This window comes from Aythya marila (assembly GCF_965140915.1).
Source record: "Aythya marila genome assembly, chromosome: 5".
NCBI lineage: Eukaryota > Metazoa > Chordata > Aves > Anseriformes > Anatidae > Aythya > Aythya marila.
Genome location: NC_139046.1, coordinates 19,656,943 through 19,680,084, shown reverse-complemented (window position 1 = coordinate 19,680,084; position 23,142 = coordinate 19,656,943). Strand labels below are relative to the sequence as shown.

At 47.7% G+C, this 23,142-nt stretch overlaps 1 protein-coding gene across 10 annotated transcripts in view; it reads left to right on the top strand.

The window, feature by feature from the left end:
• Window positions 1-20,852, top strand: part of DAGLA (diacylglycerol lipase alpha) — a 73,176-nt gene extending 52,324 nt beyond the window's left edge. Inside the window, exons 16-23 of one of the 10 annotated variants that reach the window (XR_014317555.1) lie at window positions 559-627; window positions 1,623-1,695; window positions 2,778-2,974; window positions 3,337-3,466; window positions 4,488-4,669; window positions 5,374-14,337; window positions 14,454-14,553; window positions 20,818-20,852. Coding sequence is in view for 1 of the 10 variants with exons in the window: in XM_082760986.1 (XP_082617112.1) it covers window positions 559-627; window positions 1,623-1,695; window positions 2,778-2,974; window positions 3,337-3,466; window positions 4,488-4,669; window positions 5,374-6,301 (1,579 nt within the window). In the remaining 9 variants the exon portion in view is untranslated. Of the gene's footprint in view, window positions 1-558; window positions 628-1,622; window positions 1,696-2,777; window positions 2,975-3,336; window positions 3,467-4,487; window positions 4,670-5,373; window positions 16,453-20,817 lie in introns of those variants that run through there. The other 9 variants (XR_014317558.1, XR_014317559.1, XR_014317562.1 and 6 more) reach the window with 9 other exon arrangements.
• Window positions 20,853-23,142: the final 2,290 nt, after the last annotated feature.

Here is a 23,142-nt window from a genome sequence, read left to right as displayed (position 1 = left end):
GTGGTGCTGGTGGCCTCTACCCGTGGTGACTGATTCAGAAGAAAAGTCTTTAGAAGGTAGCTGACTGCAGAATGAGCTCATGGAGTGGAAGCCTTGATTTCCTTTTGTCTTGGTGCTCAGGTTGCTGCAGGAAGTGGCCATCTTAGTTCTACTATGGTGTCTTTTTAGAGTAGTCTCAAGAGCATGGAATGTCTTCTTCCTCTCTGGTCACCTGGCCATTCCCAAAGCACAGGAAAACTGCTATGAGGTGTTGAGTTAGAGAAACTTCTGTTTCTAAGTATATGCAGAGCTGTTCACAGGTAAGAAAGGAGGAGGTGTGCTATCTGAGCTATACCCTTACAGAGCAGTGTTGCTTGGGGCATGGGATGTGAATATCAGGCTCATCTTTTTAAAGCGTGCAAGTCCTGAGGGCGTCGAGCGGCTTGTGTTGTGTGTTTTATGACCCAGGTTCACTGTAGTCTAGTGACTTCTCAGGTACCAGTGGCAAATTGGGAATGAAGTGCAGTTTGCTGCTAGTGAAACCCTGTTTGCTTCTTCTTGGTCCTGTTTCTCTTCCAGTGAGGATGCCATGGAGTATTCAAAAGAGTTTGTGACTGCAGTCGTGCTTGGCAAAGATCTAGTGCCCAGGCAAGTTGAGAAGTGTCCAAATTTCTTGATTAAATATCTGCTGTTCTCTACCAAAGTCACCTGTTTCCTTTCAGAAACACCCAGATCATACCTGTCTTGTGTCCTCATTTACCTATCCTTATATGCTTCTCACTTGTCTTCCTAGTTTACCTGTACTGCTGCATCTTTTACTGCACGCCTATATTGGTGTTTCACACACCTTGTTATAGGCATATCCCTCCCCATCTCTGCATCAGTTGCCTGTATGACAGAAAAAGGTGAATAGCCAGCCTCTGTAATAATACTCATGGTGGTGTCTGATGTGTCAATGCCATCCTTCTGGTTGTCTGTGTTATCTCAGACCTCTTTACTCTGCCCTGAACTACATGTGCTGATTTCTTGTCATCTCCTTCATTTCTTGTCTTGGCATTTCTCACCTCTTGTTGCTGTGACATATTCCCCTGAACTAGGGGGGTAAACAGGGCATTGAACTAGGAGCCAATCAACCAGAGTTTTATTTTTACCTCAGCCCTGTTGTGTGACTTCAGGTAAATTCTCTATGTACAATATTAGGCATGTAGAGTTCAGTGGAGGAAAACTACTACAATATTCAGTATACCTCTTGTTAACTTGTATAACAAAACCCTGTCTATCCTGAAGTCTGCTTAATGGTGTTGTATAGCTCTGTGCTATCTTTCATTTGTTTCTTGCTCACTTGTTTCCCTGATGGCTTCATTTCCCTCATCTCATCATTGACCTTTCATGTGCGTTCACCACTCTGAGTCTGCTATCGCATTTCATACTGGTTTGTGGTCACAGTGGTTTCTGTGGCCTTTTACCCTGCTCACTGGTCCCAGGTGATGCCTCAACTCACCTCTGGAGTGATCTACGTTATGGCATTGTTGTTTCTTTTGTAGCATAACTTCTCATTCTTCTGTGCTGTATGTCTCTACTATCCTGTTACCTGCCTGCTGTTCCTTGCCCAGCTGTTGTAACCACATCTTCCTCTTTTCCAGAATTGGTCTCTCTCAGCTGGAGGGATTTCGCCGTCAGCTTCTGGATGTTCTTCAGAGGAGTAACAAACCAAAGGTAAGAATGAAGATTAAAAGACTTATGAAGGCAAGCGTCTGAGCAGTGATGATGATAGCTCCGTGTCATATAACAATGCTGCAGACTTCTGCACTGTAGGTCTCCTCAGGTCCACCATGTGTGTTGTTTCCGTAACCAGAGGAGTGATGGCAACAGCAAGAAGACGCCTAGAGAGGTCTGGGTTAGGGGCTACGCTCTGCAGGCTGAGTTGTAACTCTGTGATAATTCTGGCTCATGTGCTGTAACTTCACTGTTACATGTCTAAAACAACAGAGCAGGAAGCTTTCTAATCTTGGCCTGTTTTGAAGACTCTTTTCCAAGCCTAGCATTTCGGGGCCAACAACAAATGGTAACAGGCTTTGAAGTGCAACAGTTGTCTGCTTCTAGGCATTGCTGTGTGCTCTCTGGATGGTGCCCTTCTAGGACAAGTGGCCTGTTAATGTTTTGGAGATAAGAAATGTGTAAATTTGTTCTTCCCTTGTCTTCTTTACTATTACATTGAGATGGGAAAAGCATAAGACTTGAAGATTCTTAGGGGTAAAATATTATATAAATGATCAATTGAGGGTAAAAAAAAAAACAACTGAGCTAATGCTTTTCTTGATAGAATTCTGTGGGTTTTGGCATTTTTTCAGATTTTAGGATTTCTTTTTATACATAAAGACATAAAGGGAATTTTTGTCTGCATAAGTTGTAGTCTTGCTTCTTTTGGTACATTAAATATTCAGTTTCTGTCTACCTTGTTTATCCTGGAAGATAAGCTATCCATTGGTGGACAAATATGTTTGCTCTAGATCCCTAACTCTACAAAAGCATCCAGCAAAAAGAAGATGGACAAGATTTTGCCACTTTTAAGGTTAAAATTGTGAAAGGAAGGGAGAGAGAAGTAATTTTTCTGAGCAAGGGTGTTATCTCTCTCTAGGTTTACTATTCAAGCAACAGGTGCATGAGCTCTGTTTTTCTCTTTTCTGATATTAGGTATTCAGTTTAAATAAAACTACCTACAGTGTCCCGTGAGATGGCTCTTTCTCTGATCATTTTCTCTTCTCCATATTCTCCTTCCTTTCCTTTGTGCTGGACAGTGGCGAATCATTGTGGGTGCTACCAAGTGCATACCCAAGTCAGAGCTCCCTGAAGAGACAGAAGAAAACTCAGTAACAAGTAATCGCCTCTGGACCCATCCCAGTGATCTGACTATTGCTCTGTCTGCAAGCACACCGCTCTACCCGCCTGGCCGCATCATCCACGTGGTGCACAATCATCCTGCAGAGCAGTGCTGGTGAGTATATGCAGAGCTGTGAAGTCAGCCTATGGATGGGGGGTTGAAAAACTTCTGTTGGAAAAGACTTCCCAAGAGGGCAATCCATCCATGAAGGAGGTGACTTTTCACTGCCTTACGGTGATGGTGATTGTGTCCGTGCTGTGAGGATAGAAAGACACTTGTGTTGCTGTTTGTTAGTGCAGTGCTTTAGAGCAACGGCAGTAGCATGTGTATTTAATATTTCCTCCCTCTATTTTTCCTCCTGTTGTTTTTTCTGTCTCTGTAACCTTCTGTTTCATGCTTTTGCATGCCAAAACATTGGCCTGCTCTTTCATCCCCTGCTCCCCATTTTCTCCTCTGGATCCCAACTCCTCTTTTAGTTGCTGCGAGCAAGAGGATCCCACTTACTTTGCTATCTGGGGTGACAATAAGGCGTTTAATGAAGTCATCATCTCACCAGCGATGTTGCACGAACACCTCCCATACGTGGTCATGGAAGGGCTCAACAAGGTAATGCTGAAAATTGGGATCAGGGGGTGGGGAGGGGTCACTCAGTTCAATAGCATGGACTTTGGCTTGAATGTGTGGAAGGCCTGGGTTTGGGCAGGAAAGGCTTGGCATGATGATGCTGTTGAGGTGAGCTGTAGACACGAAATGTCCACAGAGCCAAAGTTGTGTGTGTGTGCTGGAGAGCCAGGAATCCCTTTGGTGGGGTTTGGGCTTATTCATTCATAATGCAAGAGCACTTAAAATGCCCTAATAACACCAGTGCCTTATCACAGGCCTTCAGGTAGTCCTCACCCAGGAGAGCAGGCTGTTTAAATACACAATACCTTTCCCTTTGTGGGGGAAGAGAAAAGAAGACTGAACTCTGGGTCAAATATGTGTAGGCTCTTTGAGTCAAACGTGATGAGGTCTGGAAATTGAATGTAGATTTCAGTCCCAATGCCCAGAGTCCCAAACTAGGTCCTGTTTCCAATTTTAATGCCATAATAATATGAGGTTGGGTGGTGTTCGGTTCACTCTCTCAAAGCTGCCTGTTACAGCATGCAGTTCAAGTGAAATTTAGTGAGCTGTGACAGCACTGGATGTCTGTGCATGCAGCTGCATGGGGTATTTCAGAAGTCCTCCACGCTACTGTTGCAGCTGCTCTGTTAGTCTGCAGGGTGGCTGAGCTTATGCTTATGTGTAATGGTTGTGGAATGAGTCTCTGCTCCTAAACTACAGTTCGTAGCCATGCAGCTCTGCCATAGAGAGTTAGCCAAATCTTCTCTACTGTATTGGTGTGAAAGCTGCTTCTGCCAGCATCTCTGGGCATCTCCCCAGCACTGGATTCCCAGCAAGGCATCCTGACAGGATAGAGTACGTCAAAATTCACTGATATAATCATTTATGTCAAGACTTTGCTCTGTGCTTGTGGAACACCTCAGTAAGAACCAATGGCAGATCCAGCAGTTTGGAAGTTTTGAGCTAAGAACAGCGAAGTTATCTCCAGTGAAGCACTATTGTTCCTTTGCTTGCCTTGTTATAGGTCTTGGAGAATTACAATAAGGGGAAAACAGCTTTACTTTCCGCTGCCAAAGTGATGGTGAGTCCTACAGAAGTGGATCTCACCCCAGAGTTGATCTTCCAGAGTCAGCCCTTGCCTAGTGGACCCTCAGTGCAGATTGGAACTGGAGCCATAACAGTGGACAGAAGGAACAGCAGTACAAAGTAAGACTACATCTTTGAGTTCTTTGTAGGATCGTTGGCTCTCCTGTGGGTCCACTGTGATTGATGTTAGTGGGAAGAATAGATCCAAGGGCTGCCTGTATGGGACTTTCATTTTGCTTCAGTATGTTTTGTGTTGTGCTAGGTGAAAAAGGATCCTTTGTGTTGCTTAAAAATCTGCTAGTGCAGAAAGGTCAGGGGAACCTAGAAGTTGAAGGTACAGAAACTTCCTTTTCTTATCAAGGCAAGTGGGATTTTCCATGGAACCACAAAGACGAAGCTTGCAGGGGAAGGAGTTGCGCCATGCAGACGAAACAGGGAAGTGAGAAACTGAGAATGAAGTAACCTGGTCTGGTGGAAGGTGACCCTGCCCATGGTGGTGGGGCTGGAACTAGATGATCTTTAAGGTCCTTTCCAACCCAAACCATCCTATGATTCTAAGACGGTTTGTGGTTGGAGAGCAAATAGGAATCATGATAGAAACAGGAGGCCATCTTAAGAGGCATTCATACCTTTAATGATTTTGTAAAGTGAAAACAGTTTTGTGTGTATTCTTGCAATTTATTGCCATAAGCATTCCTGCTTGCTTCTCCCTCTGTAAGAATTGTGCCCTGCAGTCTGTGCCCCAGGCTTGGTTCCTCTGGCTGTTCTGGCAGCTTTTGGTTCTGAGTAATTCAGTCTCACGTTGTCTCTGTTTCTCATTGCAGGAGCAAGTCCCATTCTGAAATTAGCTTGGAGGGGTTTTATGAGACAAAGCCACTTTCTCCTGTGCAGAAAGACCCCGTGGAGCTGCTGCTCCTGGATACAAAGGAACGTCTGTCTGTGGAGCTACAGGACCGACGTGCTCCTCTTGCAACCATGGAGAGCCTCTCTGACAATGAATCCATCTACAGCTTTGATTCAAGGCGTTCCTCTGGTTTTCGTAGCATCCGGGGCTCTCCCAGCCTCCATGCTGTCATGGAGAAGGACGAGACGCATTGCTTTTATATAGACCCTGCTATCCCTGAGGAGAACCCCTCCCTCAGCTCGCGGACAGAGCTGCTGGCTGCTGATAGCCTCTCCAAGCACTCCCAGGAGACTCAGCCCCCTGAGAATGCACTCAACAGTGGTGGCACTACCCCCCAGCGACGCTGCAGTGAGGAGGGGGCCAGCAGTGAGGGGGACCGTGTTTCCTTAGCCCCTCGTGAGGAGCTGTCCCTCCAGAATGGACGGCTCACTGATGTTCCCAGTCCCCAAGTGCTGGAGTTTGCTGAGTTCATAGACAGCCTCTTCAATTTGGATAGCAAAAGCAGCTCCTTCCAGGACATCTACTGCATGATGGTGTCTGACAGCTCCAGTGACTTTGCAGAGATGCCCAAGTCTGTCAGTGATCAGGAGATCCTGTTGAGGGCGCAATATGAACCCAACCTAGTCCCAAAGCCCCCAAGGTTGTTTGCAGGCTCAACAGATCCTTCGTCGGGCATCTCTGTCTCACCCTCTTTCCCCCTTAGTTCATCTGGAGAACTCATGGACATCACTCCCACAGGCGTGAGCAGCCAGGAGTGCCTGGCCACTGACAAAATCCGGACTTCCACCCCCACTGGGCATGTAACCAGCCCTGCCAAGCAGGAGGACCTCATGATTTCTGCCCTTTAGTGCAGGGCAAAGGGGTGCGGCTCTGAGAGCTGATCCCGTAGGCTGCGTGCTGGGATAATACTTGGAGGAGGTGGTCATCAGGCAGTTCAGATCGGTGGAGACAGCTGGAAACATTCCTTCTGGGGTGACACGGTGGTGGCACACTATCTGGAGGATGGATTGTGCTCGAGTCCCATGCGTATAGCTGGGATAAGGAGCATTGCCTCACGAGGCCTGCTACACTGAGAGGGTCTGAGTCAGTAAAGGTAGATGCAAGTTCCCTACCTCAGCCTGTCTCGTTTCATAGAAGAGGCAGATTCCTTGCCCAAGGGCACCTGCTGAGTTTGGGAGCGAGATGCTCTGCTTCAGGGAGTCCTCTGGGGTAAAGCTTCTCTGAAGCTTGAGGATTAGATAGACAGAAGCAAGGGGGCCAGGCCAGATCACCCCCTTGGTACCGTTTCAGTAGTTTTGGAAATGAGCGGATTGAGACTTTGGGCCCTGTTGCACTACCATGTCGGATCTGGCCCAAGATCCAATTCGGCACACTTTCACGGGGATTGCTTTCCTAGGACACACTCTTGTTTTAAAGCCATTGGGGCTGTATTCTCCCCAAATGCAGCCTCCCTTTCCCTGGCCAGGCACAGCAAGAATCGTTCTGGCACTGTTTTCTCTCCCCTGAGTACTTCTGTGTTCAATGACCACCAGGCTGCTCCTGAGAGGAAAGGAAATTGTTCTGAAGAGCCAAAAGCCCTCTGCCATGTCCCTCCTTTGCTGGAAAGAGTCCTCCTGGATGCCATCATCATCACTTCTCAGTTCCCTGGACTGCTCTGAGCTGGCGACGTTCCTATAGGACTGACAGGATTCTCATCTCGGAGCTTCATGGATGGATCAACTTAAAAATATTTAAAAAGGCTTGTCAGCACCCAGCATTATTTGCTAGCTCCCCGCGGAGCCTGGGAGCCTCTCCTGGACCCCGCTGGGTCTTCACACCACCCGTATGCAGTAATCACAGATCAGTGCCAGCCTCTCTCATTGGGAGTTCAGGGAAAAGATGAACTTTTACTAAGTATTGAAATTTCTTGTATGTTTACAGAGCTGCTAAGCTTTATGGAAGGTATTTATTAAGCAAACAGGGAGGCTTTCTCTAGGCAAGAAGCATGTTCATTCTGTCCTTCCTGTGCCATTCCCTCTGGCGACTGAGGGGGAGAGAGGGTGCACAAGTATGACTGCGAGTCCCCTGCTTTTGAAGTGGAGTAGGGTGTTGGGAGAACCCCTAGGATCAGAGTCTGGGGGAAGCTGTGCGTCCCTTGTCCACCTCCCTGTTGCACAACGTGTTACAAAGCTGGACCAAGTCATTAGCAAAACTGCCTGAGCACTGCTGTGCAGAGCCTCGGTGCACAGAGGAGCCTGCTAGAGCTATCTAAGCAGTGAATTTCTGATGGTGGAAGCGTGAAAGAAACTACCTATCTAGAAAGTTAAACATACTGTGACCTGGTGAAATCCTTTAACTGACAAAACACCTTCATATCAAAGCTCAGCGGAGTTACCAGTCAGTCTCACTGGAGCTCTGTCCTCCCTCAGTGGAAGAGAAAATCCTCTCTTAACATCCCTATAATGCTAGGGATGTTACTTCCCCCTATTCAGCTGTGGTGTTTCCATTGTGGGAGGATGCTGTGCTTCCCAGGAGCTTGGTTCATGACAACTCCCTGGGCTCCCGGTATCCCTCAGCCTCTGGCTGCATTTGCTGAGTGGCCTCTGGAAGCCCCAGTGGTGGATCAGGGCTTTGCTGGCCTGGGTGCCGCACAAACCAGGCACAAATGGTATCAAATACCATCACATCAGAACAGGAGCCCTTTAGAGCCAGTGTGCATTGATGTAAATGACTTCAGGTGCACAGAAATGAACTGGACTTTGTCCAAGTGCTGATCTCCCACTCCATTTAATGTGGGATACTGTATCCCCTGCTCCTTAGAAATTACAGGGCCTCTAGAACTGCAGGGACTTTGTTAAACAGGCAGTAAAATATCGTCCCTGTGCTTTGGGTTCCAAAGGGGACCTCTTCTATACAGTCTTGAATTGGAGGGAAGAAGTCCCTCTGAATTCAATGTAATTTGTAAAAGAAAAAAAACATTTCATTCTGAGCAGCAAGAAGTTACTTTTTGTTTTGTAGGTCCTTCAGAACAGAGCAGTGTTTCCCTTGCTGAGAGGTTGTACAGTTCAAGAGCTCACACAGAGCAGCTGTGTAAGTGCCATCAGGTCATCCACTGTTGCAGACAACAGGGTAAGGCTGAACTGCTGCAGATAGCCTAGAAACATTAAAAAGGTGGTGTCCAGGAATACGTACAATGAACTGGGTAGTTTTGAGAAAGGGAGCTAAAGCATGGGGAGACTGAGGCTAGCAGGCTAGCTCAGCTCCCAGTGCAGACTGCTGACATGCACGTACAGTGGGGAAAAGGATTCAATCTTCTCTTCTGCCTTTAATTTTTGGCAGAAGGTGGGGAGTAATAACACTTAGCACTTCGGCAGAGCATTATATCTGCAAAGCACTTTACAAACATTGATGAAAGAATCATCTCTGTCCCTGGCAGTGAGGTATTAGGAGAAGTCTCTCTGAGACTAGGTGGAACTACTGGTGCCCTACCCGAGGATGGTGGGGAGATGACTCAAGGTGAGGAAGGTGGATAACCTCCCTCTTAAGAAAAAGTTGTTTCAATAGCGACCCATTGCGATGGGTCGCAATATTGCACTAGAAAGTCACTTCTGACCTGGGTACCTCCCTTATGTCCTGGAAAACACAATCATTGTGTGAATGTTTCCTTCTCTGTGCCATTGGAACTGCATCCTGGGGGAATGGGGTGACCTTGTCCCGACCAGCTGTAGTAGGAAACAGCTTGGCATGCTGGATTTTTCTGTTTTGTGCTCTCTGATTATTAGGCTTCTTTTGAAAAGCCTGGAAATGCCTAATGCTTGTGACCTGGCCTTGCCATATACCAAGGCAGTAAAGGTACAAGAGAGACATCAAAGTTAAAGTTCTAGTTGCTTTGCATTGGGGGTGATTCCTGTTTTCCATTACTCTATTGACAAACAGATCTGTTTCCAGTCCTCACAAAAAAAAACCTTGCTAAGTAGTTCCATGTTCTTTGCATTATTTCTGCTTTAAATGACTGAGTGTCTTCATTCTTATCCCTCCGATGCTGTAGGATTGTTTGGACAGGCTGGTCTCCTATTCCATCCTGACAAAGTATATCTGGAAAGGTACAAATGCCTGCTAAACCTGTAGCTACCTCCTTCATTCATACTGCATACTTCTGCTTGCTTTCTCTGCCCTCCCTCCACTCTGATGTGTAGCTCTCTTTGGAAACAAGAAGCTTCTTCAGATTTCTTGATCTCTCAGCTTCTGGTTCCTGCTCTTAAGCTTTGTGCCTTTTAATGTTTGTATGCTTCCCTGATATTTCGGTGGGATGTTCCACCCCGTGAGGAGGCAGTGCTGGAAGAGCAGCTTGTAGTGCCTGACATGCTGAACCTCAGTAAAACAGACAATAGTTCACCCATTTCGATAGCACATCCTTAAATCCTCTGAGGTTTATTGGCAGAGGAGTGGAGCTAAGACCACCAGGTTCCTGGAAAGCAGAGAGTGGGTTTTGTGCACCTTAAAATCAAAGCATAGTAAGTGAAACAATATACACCAATGCAGCTTTGCCAAAGAGCCTCGCACAATCTTTCCACCATCCCCTGGTGCAGCAGATTTCAGCTGTCTGCATAAGAATAGGACTTGGCATGTTTGCTCCTGATCTTCTCAGCAGACAGTAGTGGAATGTGATCTCAAGGCCTTGAAACACTCTGGGGCAACAAGGAGGGCTGTTAGCTAGGTGTCTGTCTGAACTCTGTCCAACAACTTAGAGAACAGCCTCTGACCCTGCCCCGAATTTGCTCACAGGTTGTGAAGGGTTTGGTACTGCTGTCTGGTTTTCGTGTCTACAGGCTGCCCTCCAACCCTTTTGGGTGTGTCCAATGTGGAAGAAAATTTCTGATAATATTCTAGGAAGCTTTGATAACCAAGCCCTTAGCATGTAATGCTGGCTGGCTGCATTTTTTGGAGGCTCTTCTGCATCAACAATAATTGCTTTTATTATTGTTTTAATTGCAGTGGTGCCAACATAGGCAGGATTCTGCTGTGTTAATATGCACAAGCGCTAAACAAAAGGACAGCCCTTCCCCGAAACCTAGCATTATCCCCTCTCCTTCTCTGTGGAGCTTCCCTCTCCATTTGGTACGAGCATTTTCTCCTAAAGCTGTCTCTCTAACCTTTCCTCTTCTCCGTTCCTGTTACCGAACCAGGAGCTACCTTACCTGTCGTTGTGGTTACACCATCTTGGGATGATGGTGTCAGTGGTGTCTTAGTCCACATCCTTGGCAGCACTACTTAAAAAGCTATCCCCAATGATCTCGTGATGACCCAAAACACGGGGGAATGGGATTCCAGATGCTGTGTGTCTTCCCAGGATTCCTGATGCACTTGAGAAAGCTGCTGCCTTCTGTGGCAGATGAGGCTATGTAGGAAGGTCAAAGCATTCTCAACACCAAGAGGGTTGTTAGATGCAGATGTGGTATCTCCAGCTTTGCTTACCTTGTTTCCGGTCACTCTTTTCAGTGTTTGTTCATAATTTCTGCAATTTTAAGAACTTTATTCAAATTAAACTGCAGTTGTATGACACGCATTGCTCTCTGCCGTGGACTGAGCTGCCAAAGCTAGTTGTGAGCACAGGTATTCAAACCCAAAGGTTCCCATTTATGTGCTTTTATGATCTTGTTAGGTAAATTGCAATAGCAGCAGCAGATCCCAAGCAGCAGTAGGATTTAAGTGGGAAGTAGTTGCTGCTGCCAGTGAACAAGGGCACATGAGAAAGGAGAAGCACCAAGTGTGTTTGGTGCACATGCTCCTTGGAGCTTTTCCTGCTGCAGGAGTCCTTTGTTACTCTGTACCTGGTCTCCATCAGAGGAAAGAGAATAGGGCTGATGTGCATGAAGCCCAGCAAAATGAATGAACATGGCATTATTTTTTAGGTATTTTTTTTAGGTACTTTTTAAGGTACTCCTAGTTAAGGTTGCCCTCTGCTCAGTTTCAGTGTTTGTAATCTGGGCCTAATTAGGAGGGTTTTTAAAATCTTCCCTTAAATATCTTGGATGATTTTGTTTTGTTTTTCAGGGGTCTTTTTGATTTGTTGCTGCTCTGGATTCAGTCGTCTCAGTCTTAATGTTCTCTGGAGCTTCTCCATGGTTTTGATTAATACTGCTTCCCAGTTTTAAATTCATTTTAATCCTTGCTGCACCCTGTTTTCAGACTGAGTGATCGGATCTCTACATGCTTGAGAGCATCCTGTTGAGTTGTAAAAATGTCCCCTTGTAATATATTCTTCATGCACTTAACTGATATTAATTGTTGCTGAAACGCATGTGTTGCTGTATTTAGAACGTTACTTTCATAGCTATATCCTTGCAAGGAAGACAGGGAAGAGGAGCTTCAGTCTCAGCCGGCCCCAAATGCACGTTTTGTCCTTTCATCATATTGGCACCCTGATACTTGCCGCTTTCCTAGGATACTTGTCAGGTCTGGTAGCAAAACTGGATGCGTGTTACCCTGCCTATGCAGACAGTGCCTGGGCTCTTCTACGGTTCTTACAGTCTGAAGAAACGGATTTCTAAGTGTAGTGAAATTTGTGGGGGTGTCTTTTATCTACTGAGCTACAAGCTCCTGCTTGTTTCTGCTGGATGCCACTTGCACATGCAAGTGCTGCGTATACTTGTCAGTGCTGACCACATCCAGCTCTCACGAGGCCTGGGACACTGGAGGGCATTCTAGCCTACCCTGTTGCATTTCCACACTCAGCAGAAGCACTTCTGCGTTGACTCAGAACCCAGGGACTGGCTAGCCCACAGCTCTGCTTGGTGCCGTGTTCACGCTGTGCTTATGCACACCCACTGCTGGAATATTCTCTTCCCTCAGCAGTAAGAGGACATTGTGGCTGCAGCAGCTGTTCTTGCTTTGCAGCAAGGGTAGCAGTAGTATTTGATCTCCTTTTTTTTTTTTTTTTAAAGGGATGGCCTTCTGCAGGCAGTAGTTGCAGCCATGTTAAGCCACACAGGCTGGTAATTTGCCAATGAAGTGGTTTACATTGAAATACTTGAAAAGTTTTCAAAGACCTTTAGAAAGTCTCCAAATGTAATGCAAATACTGGCAGACATTTAAAATAGCCTCTGGTCCTCAACAAACCTAGCAGCTTTGCTTTTTGCTTAGTAGCTCTTTCAGCTTTCCTCCCTTCTGTAGCATTACACTTCTTTCTGCTCGGACAATTGAAGTCTGAGATGCCTTTTGCTGACAATCCTTCTATGCTGTCACTTGTTTGTTACCCCTTCTCCTGTTTAAACTTACCCCACCAAAGCTGGATTTTTGCTGAGCTGTTTTTTAATTATGCTGCTGCCAACAGACTCTCAGAACTTCTCTTCACTTTAGGAAGTCTAAAGACAATCTCTGCAATCCTCTTTCTCATTGGAAAAGCATAGGGTGAGTAAATATTTATTGTCTGAATGCTTCCTTGGTAGTTCTGTAGCAGCAGAAGTAATGAGTTACAGAAATACCAGGAAGTGAAAGGAAAATGGTAGAATAATTAACACACTGAACCTGAAAGCTCAGTGTAAAAACAAAGATTTCACAGGGATATGTTTCTTAGCAGGTAAAACATCAGCTTCTTCCCTGTCTGCAGTGTACAGGTGCCTCCTTACCTGCCTGACGAAAGGGAGGGTTGGAAATTCAGCAGTTGTTTTGCACACACTGCTCTGATGCTCTGAATTGAAGGAGTATGCACCTCTGAAGCACTGGGAAAGCATTATCTGAATCAGGCTTGTTGCACATCTTTCTCAGGGCCCGTTCAGTACTGAACTGCAGAACTGGATTTAGGGAAGAACTGCATCTCTTGTGCCAAAGCTCCCCCTCATGGTGCTCCTGCGTGGAGGAGGCTATGCTGTGTGTCACAGGCAGAGCGCATCCTGCTGGGAGGCAAGCACTGCTCTTTCTCTGCAGGTACGGGAAGAGGGAGTGAAGGGAACAGTGAGATGTGACAGGTTGGATGGCAGGGGTCAGCCTGAGCTTGGTTCGCTTCAGAGTTTTATGTTCCAGTTCAGAGCAGGGCCTTCACTGCCAGGGTGGGCGGGGATTAGGTGTGTGAGCCCCAAACCAAAACTCTTCTAATTCATAAACTGTTGGTAGAACTGAGAAGTGTTTTAGGAGGGAAATCTTTCATTGTATGACAGTTCCCTGCTGTGTGGAGGGCAGTATGCTCTGCGGAGCAGCAAGGCTGTTGGCTTTCTTGTGTGGCAGGAGCACTGCAGGCTGCCAAACTTCTGCTCTTCTTTCTTCACCATCTCCCAACTGTACCTGCATCCAGCACTTCCCTAAGAGCTGTTATGCTCTGCGCATAGCATGAGAGGATGCTGCCAGCCTAAACTTTGGCTGCTGAAGGCCTTGCATGCTGGAAATACAAAGCAATCGATGAGCAGTTCCTAGTTTTGTCACAGTGACTTGCAGTCCTAAAAAGCACCAGGAAACACACACAGCTGTCCGGAAGCACTTTGCTCTCTCCATTGTTGCTGGTTTCTTTTCTGCTTATTTTCCTGAATTCATGCCTGTTGTGCCTTTGTTTTCCATTGGCTTGAGGTGCAGCCTCCTGCTTGGGATCAGACAGCTACCTTCCTCTCCCACTTTGTGGTGTTTCTTCTCTGGTTGTACAAAAGGAGATGTGGTGTGGCCAGGGACTGGTTCAGAGTCGTCCTTGCTTCAGGTCCCCCTCTTTCTGCCTCAGCTAGGACTTGTCGGATTTCCTCACTGTCCCCTGCTCGCTCAGGTCATCTCCAAGTGCCAGCAGCAAAGCCTGGCCTGAGGCAGGATGCCTCCTCCTACCTGCACCGCAGTTACCCTGCAGCCTCCTCCTGTGCGGTAGGCAGGGAGGACTTCCCAGCATTTCTTACCTGTGGCGTATGTGACCTCAGCCAGTGTTCAACAGGTCTGTTCGTGAGTAAAACTTCCTCTCAGGTCTAATTCAGGAGTAAAACTCCTCTACTCAAGATCTGACTACTTTTTTTTTTTATTATTTTATTTTATTTTATTTTTTTTTGCAAGGACTTATGCTGAAAGGGACCTAACATGTTCTGAACTGTCCACTGCAGTTTTGATTTTACTGACGTTCCCAGACTGGTTCTGGAACAGCCATCTTCCACAGGTAATCTCTATTTTGAAGGATTGGGCATTCTTGCAGCTGTCACTGCTGTGTTTGAGGCCTGACCTCACCACGTCACCCTGCACTTTGTTTTTCACTTACTGAACCTTCCTATCCGCCCTGCGTATCTGTCTGATGAGGGAACCTTCATCTGGCTACTTATTTCTGCAAGAACATTAAACACAGCAGCACAGAAACAAGCATTAACATTTTTTTTTTCTTTTCAAATTGGGATTCCACTGCCCTGCTTTCCATCTGGTGCTTTGTGCAGTTCTGATGGCTCAGAGTTGGAGGTACCTGGTGCGTGTTGGCAGTACCAGGCCGAGGGAGCAGCCCAAGGCAGCACGTGCATCACGCAGCGCTCAGACCGCCTGGGCAGCATTTGCCTGTGCCGTCTGTCCTGCCGTGATGCGTAGCTTCAGGCGGCTTGTCTGCGCAAAGCAATCGCAATGTGGTGTGCTTGCTAGGCCACTACCAGGCACCTTTTTTAGGGTCTTATCTCTGTTATCAGCATGTCCACAGTGCTCACTGTCTGGTGGCCCAGCGGCATCAGCTGCGGCTGCTGAGGCTACACAGCTTCCCAGCTTTCCCTCCACAAACACTGCAGTTGATGGCAGAGGTGATGTCCAGGGAATAGTCCCAAGCTCCTTCTTTTCTTTGTGATAAACTTAATTACTAATGTCAACAGGGATTATATCTGCATGCTTGGGACAGCAGGAGAGGAGCGCTCTGCCCTTTAAGACCCTTTCCTTTAGCTCAGTTGTCTGCTGCCATGTCCTGCTGTGACAGCCACTAGTCTTGCCTCTCCTCCTTTATGGCTGTGAACGAGCAGAGACAGCAAGGCCTGAGGAGCTGTGGGAAGCTGTTTTCCCTTCTCTTTTTGTGCTCTTTAGTGCCAGCCGTGCTGGGTGGAGCCCAGCTGCACGGCCTCTGTGTGACAGGAGCTGTCTGCTGGTGGGGCGCTCCACGCAGCAGTGGCACACAGCAACTCCCTTGCCTCCCGCTCCTCTCTCAGCAGACACCAATGCCTCTATGGAAAAAGCCCTTCTGCCTGCTGTCACCTATCTCACGTCATGTACTGGGGCAGCTCAGACTCTAGGGTAGCTGTGAATTTAACTCTTTGACCCCAATTGCCTCTTTATAGGTAAAGCCTTTTGTGTTTATGGGTGAAGCAGCCCTTCTAGGGAGCTCTGACTGCCTCTTGCAGGACCTGGAGCACTTGCATATGCAATCAGGGGGAAAACAGCACAGGATCTTGTGTCCCCATGCTCAACCGACAGGGCACTGCCTGTCCCAGGAATGCTGCCCTTCAGATCCCTGCTCCGAGCTGCCCCAGCATGAAGACTACAAGGAAACTAAAGCACTCTTCATGTGCCATTCTCATGTGACTTTTTGTACCTATGTATGAAAGATCTAAACTAATATTGCTGTAAAGAAAGATACAGATTAATATAGCATATTATATAAAGATATATGTATATAAACTTTTCTGTATATTGTATGGCACTGTGTATAAAATGGATGTAGAAGCATGACTGGTGTATGTGACTGTTCCCAAGCCTGACCTGGAGAATGATAGTTGTGATTTGCCTGGGGTCATGTCCCAAAGGATTGTGCGTGAGTTTGAGAGTTGGAAAAACCCACACTGTGCTCTCTCATTGCAGTGGGTCAAGGCCTAAGGTGTTGGTGCATCACTACAGCTGTCTGGAAGGCTCTAGGGAACACTTCAGGTGCCAAAGGGGGCTGTTTGTCTCCTTGCTGGCTCTGTTTCTTCTGGATCTCAGTCTTTGATGGAATGGGGGAAGGATCTCTGTTCCTTGACACTTATGTTAGAATCACAGAATCGTTAAGGTTGGAAACGACCTCCAAGATCATCTGGTCCAACCATCCACCCACCACCACTATTGCCCAATAAACCACTTTCTGAAGTACCACATTCCGACCTCTCCTTCAACAGCTGCAAGGATTATGACTCCCCAACTTCCCTGGACAACCTGTTCCAAGGTCTAACCACTCTGAGAAGTTTTTCCTAATATCCAACCTGAACCTCCCCTGACACAGCTTGAGGCCATTCCCTTTTGTCCTATAAGCAAAAGCCTTCTGTCCTAGAGAGCCCTGCCTTTCTGTGCTGCAGTCACTAGCTCTGGCATGGCCCTTTGCAGCCAAGGGTGGAAATAGCAGGAGACTCAGCTCTAGCAATTTCTCTTCTGCTTGATGCTTTTAGCTATCAAGTACTGAAATTCAACATGCCATACGCAAAGACATTAGTGTGAACAAAGGCAGTTGAGTAAGGGCGATTGTTTGGAAAGGTATGGGAAAGTGGCAGGGAGAGTGCAAGCAAGAATAGCGTAGGGAAAATGGCAAGGTGCTGGAATTTTTCTGCAAAGAAGGTGAGTTCAAACTGGGGAGCAAGTTTCACAGAAGCTTGGCAGTAAGTGCCCTGCAGGGCAAGGGACACATCTTTGTGTAGGTTTGTAAGGCCTGGTGCTGTTTCCCGATGAATAATGCCACAGTTCTATATCTTCTAGAAAGGGAAAAGCAAAACTGGGACTATGATGTTAGAGGGAGAAGGAGAAATATGGGAAGTTGGTGGAACAGGTTCAGCAGAGGAATGGGAGCTTTCTGGCCAACCATTAGAAATACAGGCAGGAAAAGGAATGCCTGGAAGAAAATAATCCTATTAATGGCTGCATGGAATAGTTTCAGTGGTTGTTCCTGAAGAGACTAAGTACTATCAGGGAATTAAGAGCTCAAAGGTGGCTGAACTACTGAGTTCCTATAAAAATGCCTGTAAAAAGTGATGGTATGTGTAAGTGCTTGCTGATGCTTCGCTTTTTTTTTTTTTTCCGTTTTTTTTTTTTTTTCCCCTGCCCATAACTATATCAGGTAGTCTCATAAAAAGATATTACTTCTATAAACACTTCCTCTCATGAGGAAAGAAAGACATTAAACTCTGCATACTACTCGTGTATAAACATGGAACAATCCATGCTTAAGAGCGCCCGCTTTAATACACTTACTGAGGGAAAGTGTATGAATGTGTACCCAGCAGGCGCTGTGGATGTTGCTCTAAAACCTGTTTTGCTATAAAAAGCCTTAGTTATTGGATATAGCGAGGGATGTAGCTGCTATTTCCCAGATGACTCTCTGGCTTTTTGGTATGTTGGTGGCTGTTGGAGAAATTTACAGCTTATTGAGGAACATTTTCCAACCAGCAGCCCATAAAGCATCCAGAGTTACACCAGAAAACAATTTTTCTGACAATTTGTAAACCAGACTGATGCATTCCCAAGGAAGAAAAGAAAATGGGTGTCAACTAATGGAAAATATGTAAATTAAAGCTGTAATCTAATTTTTAAATGACTCCTAAATGGCAACCACAGTAACAACACTTCACAAGCTGGTTCATTGTCTTTTTTTCAAGTGCTAGGTTGTCCTTCGGTTAGAAAAGAGGAAAAAGAAAAGGTTAAGAAACAGAGATTTGGAGGTGATTGTGCAGAAGGTATGCTTTAAAAATTCAAGGTGTGAAAGGTTATTTAGTCTGTACTGTTTCAAAAGAGGTAATGGTCTGGTCAGTTGTATTACATAAAGCCTTACTTGACCAAACGATCTTTCTTGGGAGGAATGTTAAGGGAAATAAAAAGAACCTCTGGAAGGATTTATAGCTAGGTGGTGTGTCTAGCTAACTTAGTTCTTTCAATTAATAGTACAATAGAGAACACAGGGATGCTGCTTGCCATTGCAGGGTGATTTCTGCTTGTTTTATGAGGCCAGATTAGTACAAAGCGAGCAGGAGTCAGGTCAGCCTGCCCCGCTGTAAGGAGAAGCTTGGAAAATTAGAAATGGAAGAGGGGTGGGTGGTGGTGTGTCAGGCCACAACAGCAGCGCTGGGCATGCAGAGGGGTGAGACTCACAGAGTGAAGGGCTGCGTTGCCTGCATGTATTGCTCTGAAACCAAGCACCTCCGAATACCCGTGCTTTTCTCTAGCAATAGCTACTTGAATTTCCCTGCCTTCTCAGCGATCTCTGGTTATGCTGCTGTTACTTCCAGTAACCAAGCTTCCTTGAAAGGCAACCCTAGCATCTGAGTTCATTTGTTCCTACGAAAGTCAGCACAGGGGCTCAGCCAAGCTTGGATTTGATTGTCTGGAGATGCAGAAGCTGGCGTACGATGCTTCCCTGCCTGCGGTTGGTGTGCCCGCTCCGTGGTGCCCCGCGTCGCTCGGCCGAGCTGCAGCAGAGGGTGCTGTGCCCGTGCTCACTGCTGCCTGCCTTGGGCACCTGCCCTCTGTAGGGGTTCCCTAAAACGCTGCCTTCTGCCTGCTCCCACTGTTTGCTGTGCCGCTGCTGAGTGCAGGCCTGGGGATAACAGACCTCAGCAGTACCATGAACTGGCACGAACTCCGTGGGGAAAGCCCCAGAAAGGAGTGCAGCAGGAGCTCCTTTCCCACCTTCCCAAGGAGTTTTCAAGTTTCTCATGCTCCCCTCTCTGCCCTGGTTGTTCTGAATCCCAGCAGTGCTCATGCGAGCCCCCGTGCTCCTGGCAGCAGCTGGGGTGCCAGGGCGCAGAGGTCTCCCAGAATGGGTGTCTCGCTGGTGACCTTCCTTTATCCTTTTTCTAAATCAATGGTGGTGTTCTCTCCATCTTGGGAACAAACCTCTGGCAGTTAATGAATAACCAGCGAGCGATTTATCAGCGCCGTTCTCTTGCCAAGAGGAGATAACAGAGCGAGCCTGCAGCAGTCAGCTTCCGCCTCCAGCAGTGTGGGAGCTACCTTGGGTGTGTACGGGGCGTTGGGGAAGGGTGAGGTTGCATCTTCTGCTGTCTCACCCCGGCCATTGGCTGATCACGGAGGAGGTTTGCAGCCTCTGCACAAGGACTCAGCAAAAGGAGGCTCCTCTGAGGAAGAATCCACGGGATGGACCTCCTTGGGCTGGCTGAGCTCCACCTGCCTGCGTTGGTCCACTTGGTGGTGGTTGTGTGCCCAGGTGGCCAAGATGCTTGTACGTGGACGAGTGTGTGCTCTTGCACCAGCCCCGCTGATCAGTACTGATCTCTGGGGGCTTCACTGGAGGACATGTTCCTCAGCTTTGATAGTTTGTCGCTTCTGCCAAGGCCTCTGAGCCCACTGCTGGGACGTTTCTGTTCCGTGCAGTCCTTTGCTGGTGGAGCCAAACCGGTCGCCCTCTGTGGCTGCGTGTTGATTTGAGACATCTTGCCCCAAACGTACAGGGAGTACCCCTGCTCATCTTTTCCCTTTCTTTTTTTTTAAAGACAAATCAGAGCTCTTGGGAATGGAGGCTCTTCCCTGAGCATTTTTGCATCCTTCAAGCTGAGGCAGCGGCTCCCAGCAAGGCCCGCTGGAGTTCCAGTTTGCCTAGAAACTGGCAGGAGTTGCAAGTGAGAGGCAGCCCGAGCAAGCAGTGTTTTGTTTAGGTGGCCGCACAACTTCCATTATGAAATGCCTTCGTTCTGCACAGCTGGCAGGGGGCTCCCAGAATAACCATGCTCCCTGACAAGGGGAAGAATTGCAGCAGTGTTTGAGGCGAGGAGACGCCATAACACAAAGATGAAAGCTGCTGGGCAGCCTAGAGAGAGAGAAAGAGACAGCCAGACCCACGGAGAAGAAGAGATGCGTTTTGGGGGCTGGGGGAAGAATTCAGTGTACCTTGATTTCATAGGATTGCCTGCTGGCTGCCTCAGAGGAGCCCACAGAAAAGGATGCTTGCTGTGTGAGGCTGGAGGGTAAGGAGAAAGGGTCTTGAAGGTGGCAATATTTGTGTAAGTGCAAAACCAAGGAAAGAAATCAACTGACTGGACTTGTGGCGCGATCCCTGGTTCTTCAGTTGGCCTATTTAGACTTGCCGAATCCAGTTACGTCAGCAACGTTCAAGGGAGAATGGGTTTGAAATGTCAGGGAGCACGGAGAGCTGGCTGTTCCCACCTTGCCTTCGTTCAGCGTCGCCTTGTGTGCAAGCAGGGTGAGCTCTGCTGAGCTGGGAAGTGCTGGAGGTGTGGCAAGGGGTGTCTGGCAATAGAGGGAGAGCAGAGAGGAGTGGGTTTGCTTCTGCAGGCAGCAAGCTGCTCCTGGCGTGCTGGCAGAGCAATTTAGGATGTACCTTACACATCCGTGATAACCGTATCGGCGGCGTTGGAGCTAACAAGGCCAATGACCCTCGAGCGAATGACACTCTCCTTTGTACTGCGCGCTAGTGTTACCTCTTGCTGCTCTATTTGCATCTCCCTCTGCCTTTCTGTGTCCTCAGGCAAAGCCCAATTACAGGAACAGGAGGAAGGTGTCTGAGTTCAACAAAAGGAAGTTTTGATAGAGCATGGTAGCAGGAAGCAGAGCAGCGTTAAGGCTCTCGTCCTTTCCCCTGTGCCTCCAGCTCAGCAGAAATGTCACACGTGTGCTCCCCACATTTGTCTCCCTTCTGAGCCATCCAGACCGCAGTGCCTGCTGCCTGAGGCCATCGAGTGAGGTAAGAATGGGAGAGAACAGCAGGCACCTGAAACGCCCTGTAATCCTGCCAGCTAGTTCGCACCCTGTGCTGTGCATCCTCTGCTTGATTCCACTGCTCTTACGTATGCCAGCAGCAGCATCTTGCTGGCCACTACCACAGTGTAGGTCAAAACCTGACCCTCCATCCCACCTGCCTTCTGCTGTTGAGACACAAAATAATCCCCTTCTCAGCTGTGCTCATCCAAGAGACTGCACACCAGCCTTTGGCTGCAAGCCTCAAGCTGCTGCATCCTGTCCCAGTGAGGTTTCCAAATACTTTTTCCTCCATCCCAGCATCCTTCCTCTCTGCATCCCACTACACTACATTACCTTAAGGGATTTCAGCCTCAAACGCTGGCTAAGGGTGTTATTATTTTCCTGGTTCCAACTGAAAACTGATGGGGATTGATTCCAACCCCCCATTGATTCCTATCGGCACTTCATCCTTACGTACGTGTCAGGAGAGAGAGCACTTCAGGAGCACTGGTAAGGTTGGAAAGCATTACATAGGATAGCAGCAGGGATTTGTGAAACAAGAAAGTAGGTGCTTTCTCTGGCGCACTAGGAAGTTGGGATTCCTGGACTCTTCAGAGTTCTAAATTCATTCTTTCTGCCCTGATAAATTAAGAAATACTGGAAATACTAGATTGTTGTGATTTTAAAGCAAGCTAAAGTTTACAGCTTTAAAATCTGTAATCATCTTTGGCGGTTTCTTTTGTTGGATCAAAAATGGAAGCTGCCGATAGCTGTGCAGTGGTAGCACAGAGGAGCAGCGTGCAGCTGATGTGGCTGACGGCATCCCAGAGGAGCAGCGCGCTGTACAGAATGCAGGTCTGAATCCTGCACCCACAGAGTCTTTCCTAAGCACTGTCACTGCCTTGCGGCCCTTGAAATCCAGCTGTGGGCTTTGTAAATTCCTTAACCAGGTCAGTCAATCTGATGAGCTCTTCCCAAGCTCATGTGAGGGTTTCCCAAAGTGCCCCAAACCAGTTAGAGAGCTGGTGAGGTCTGCGAGCTCCCCAGCCCTGCCTGCCAGCACCGTCCCGCAAACTTAAGCATTGTAAAACAACCGAGCACACGGGTGCACAAGGCCAGTGCTACGTGAGAAGGAGCCTCATCACCAGCTTGCTGGCTCCCCTCATTGCCTGCATTCCCGTGGCGTTACTAATCGAAGCTGTAGTCTTGGCTTGGAGGTTCTGGATCACCGTGTGATCGCACTGACTTCGCTGGCTGGCTCAAAGAAGCATTGTCACAGCAGATAAGAGCACCAGCTCTTCCCCAGGGAAGTCAGGTGGGGTCAAGGAGAGAAGTTTCCCTGTCCCTCGGTGCAGCCAGATAACCATGGGAAAGACAAGTCCTGCACAGCCCCTGGGGCTGAGCTGACTCCGAGCCCCGAGCAGATGTTAACTGGGCAGAGTTCAGGGGAGGCTGCATGGACCATCCCCGCATGAAGCCCTTACGCAGCAGCTCCCTTCTCACCCGAACACTATACAGGTACTAATACCGGCAACAACATTGCCTGCTTTCTACAGCCCTTCTTCGCAGGCTTCAAGGGTGACAGTAGATTGGCCATATTATTGTTTCTCTGATTTTTAAGCCCGGTGCGTAGTGCCTTATATTTTTTTTTAACCATGTGCAGTGTGACTGAATCCAAGTCCTGGCTGACATATCCAAAAGGAAGCATCCCAAAACTGTGTAGCTAAGGAGGCCACCTGAACGCAATTCACAGGGTCCATGGGGAAGTGTCAGTATGTCCTATTTAGTGCATGTAAAATGTTTACAGTTTGCCCTAGTCGTGTCTCCAGTAAATGCTGGTGAGGCAGACCAGCACAGGCTGAAGTCAGGGCAGGCACAGCAGCAAGCACAGGGCGGTTTTGTAAGCCCGCTTCCCAAGAGGACACAAAGGAACAAGGCACGAAGACTGCTGGTGTACGACCGCTTCGACATGGGCACGCCCCGCTGCCCCTGATTTTTTTCTGTGGTGAAATTGAGCACCGTCACTTCTTGTAACCCGAGTGGGCCCTAAACCACCTTTGAAACTGATATATCGTGAAGGTGCTAAACCCAGGGGTGTGCATGTGCCGAATAC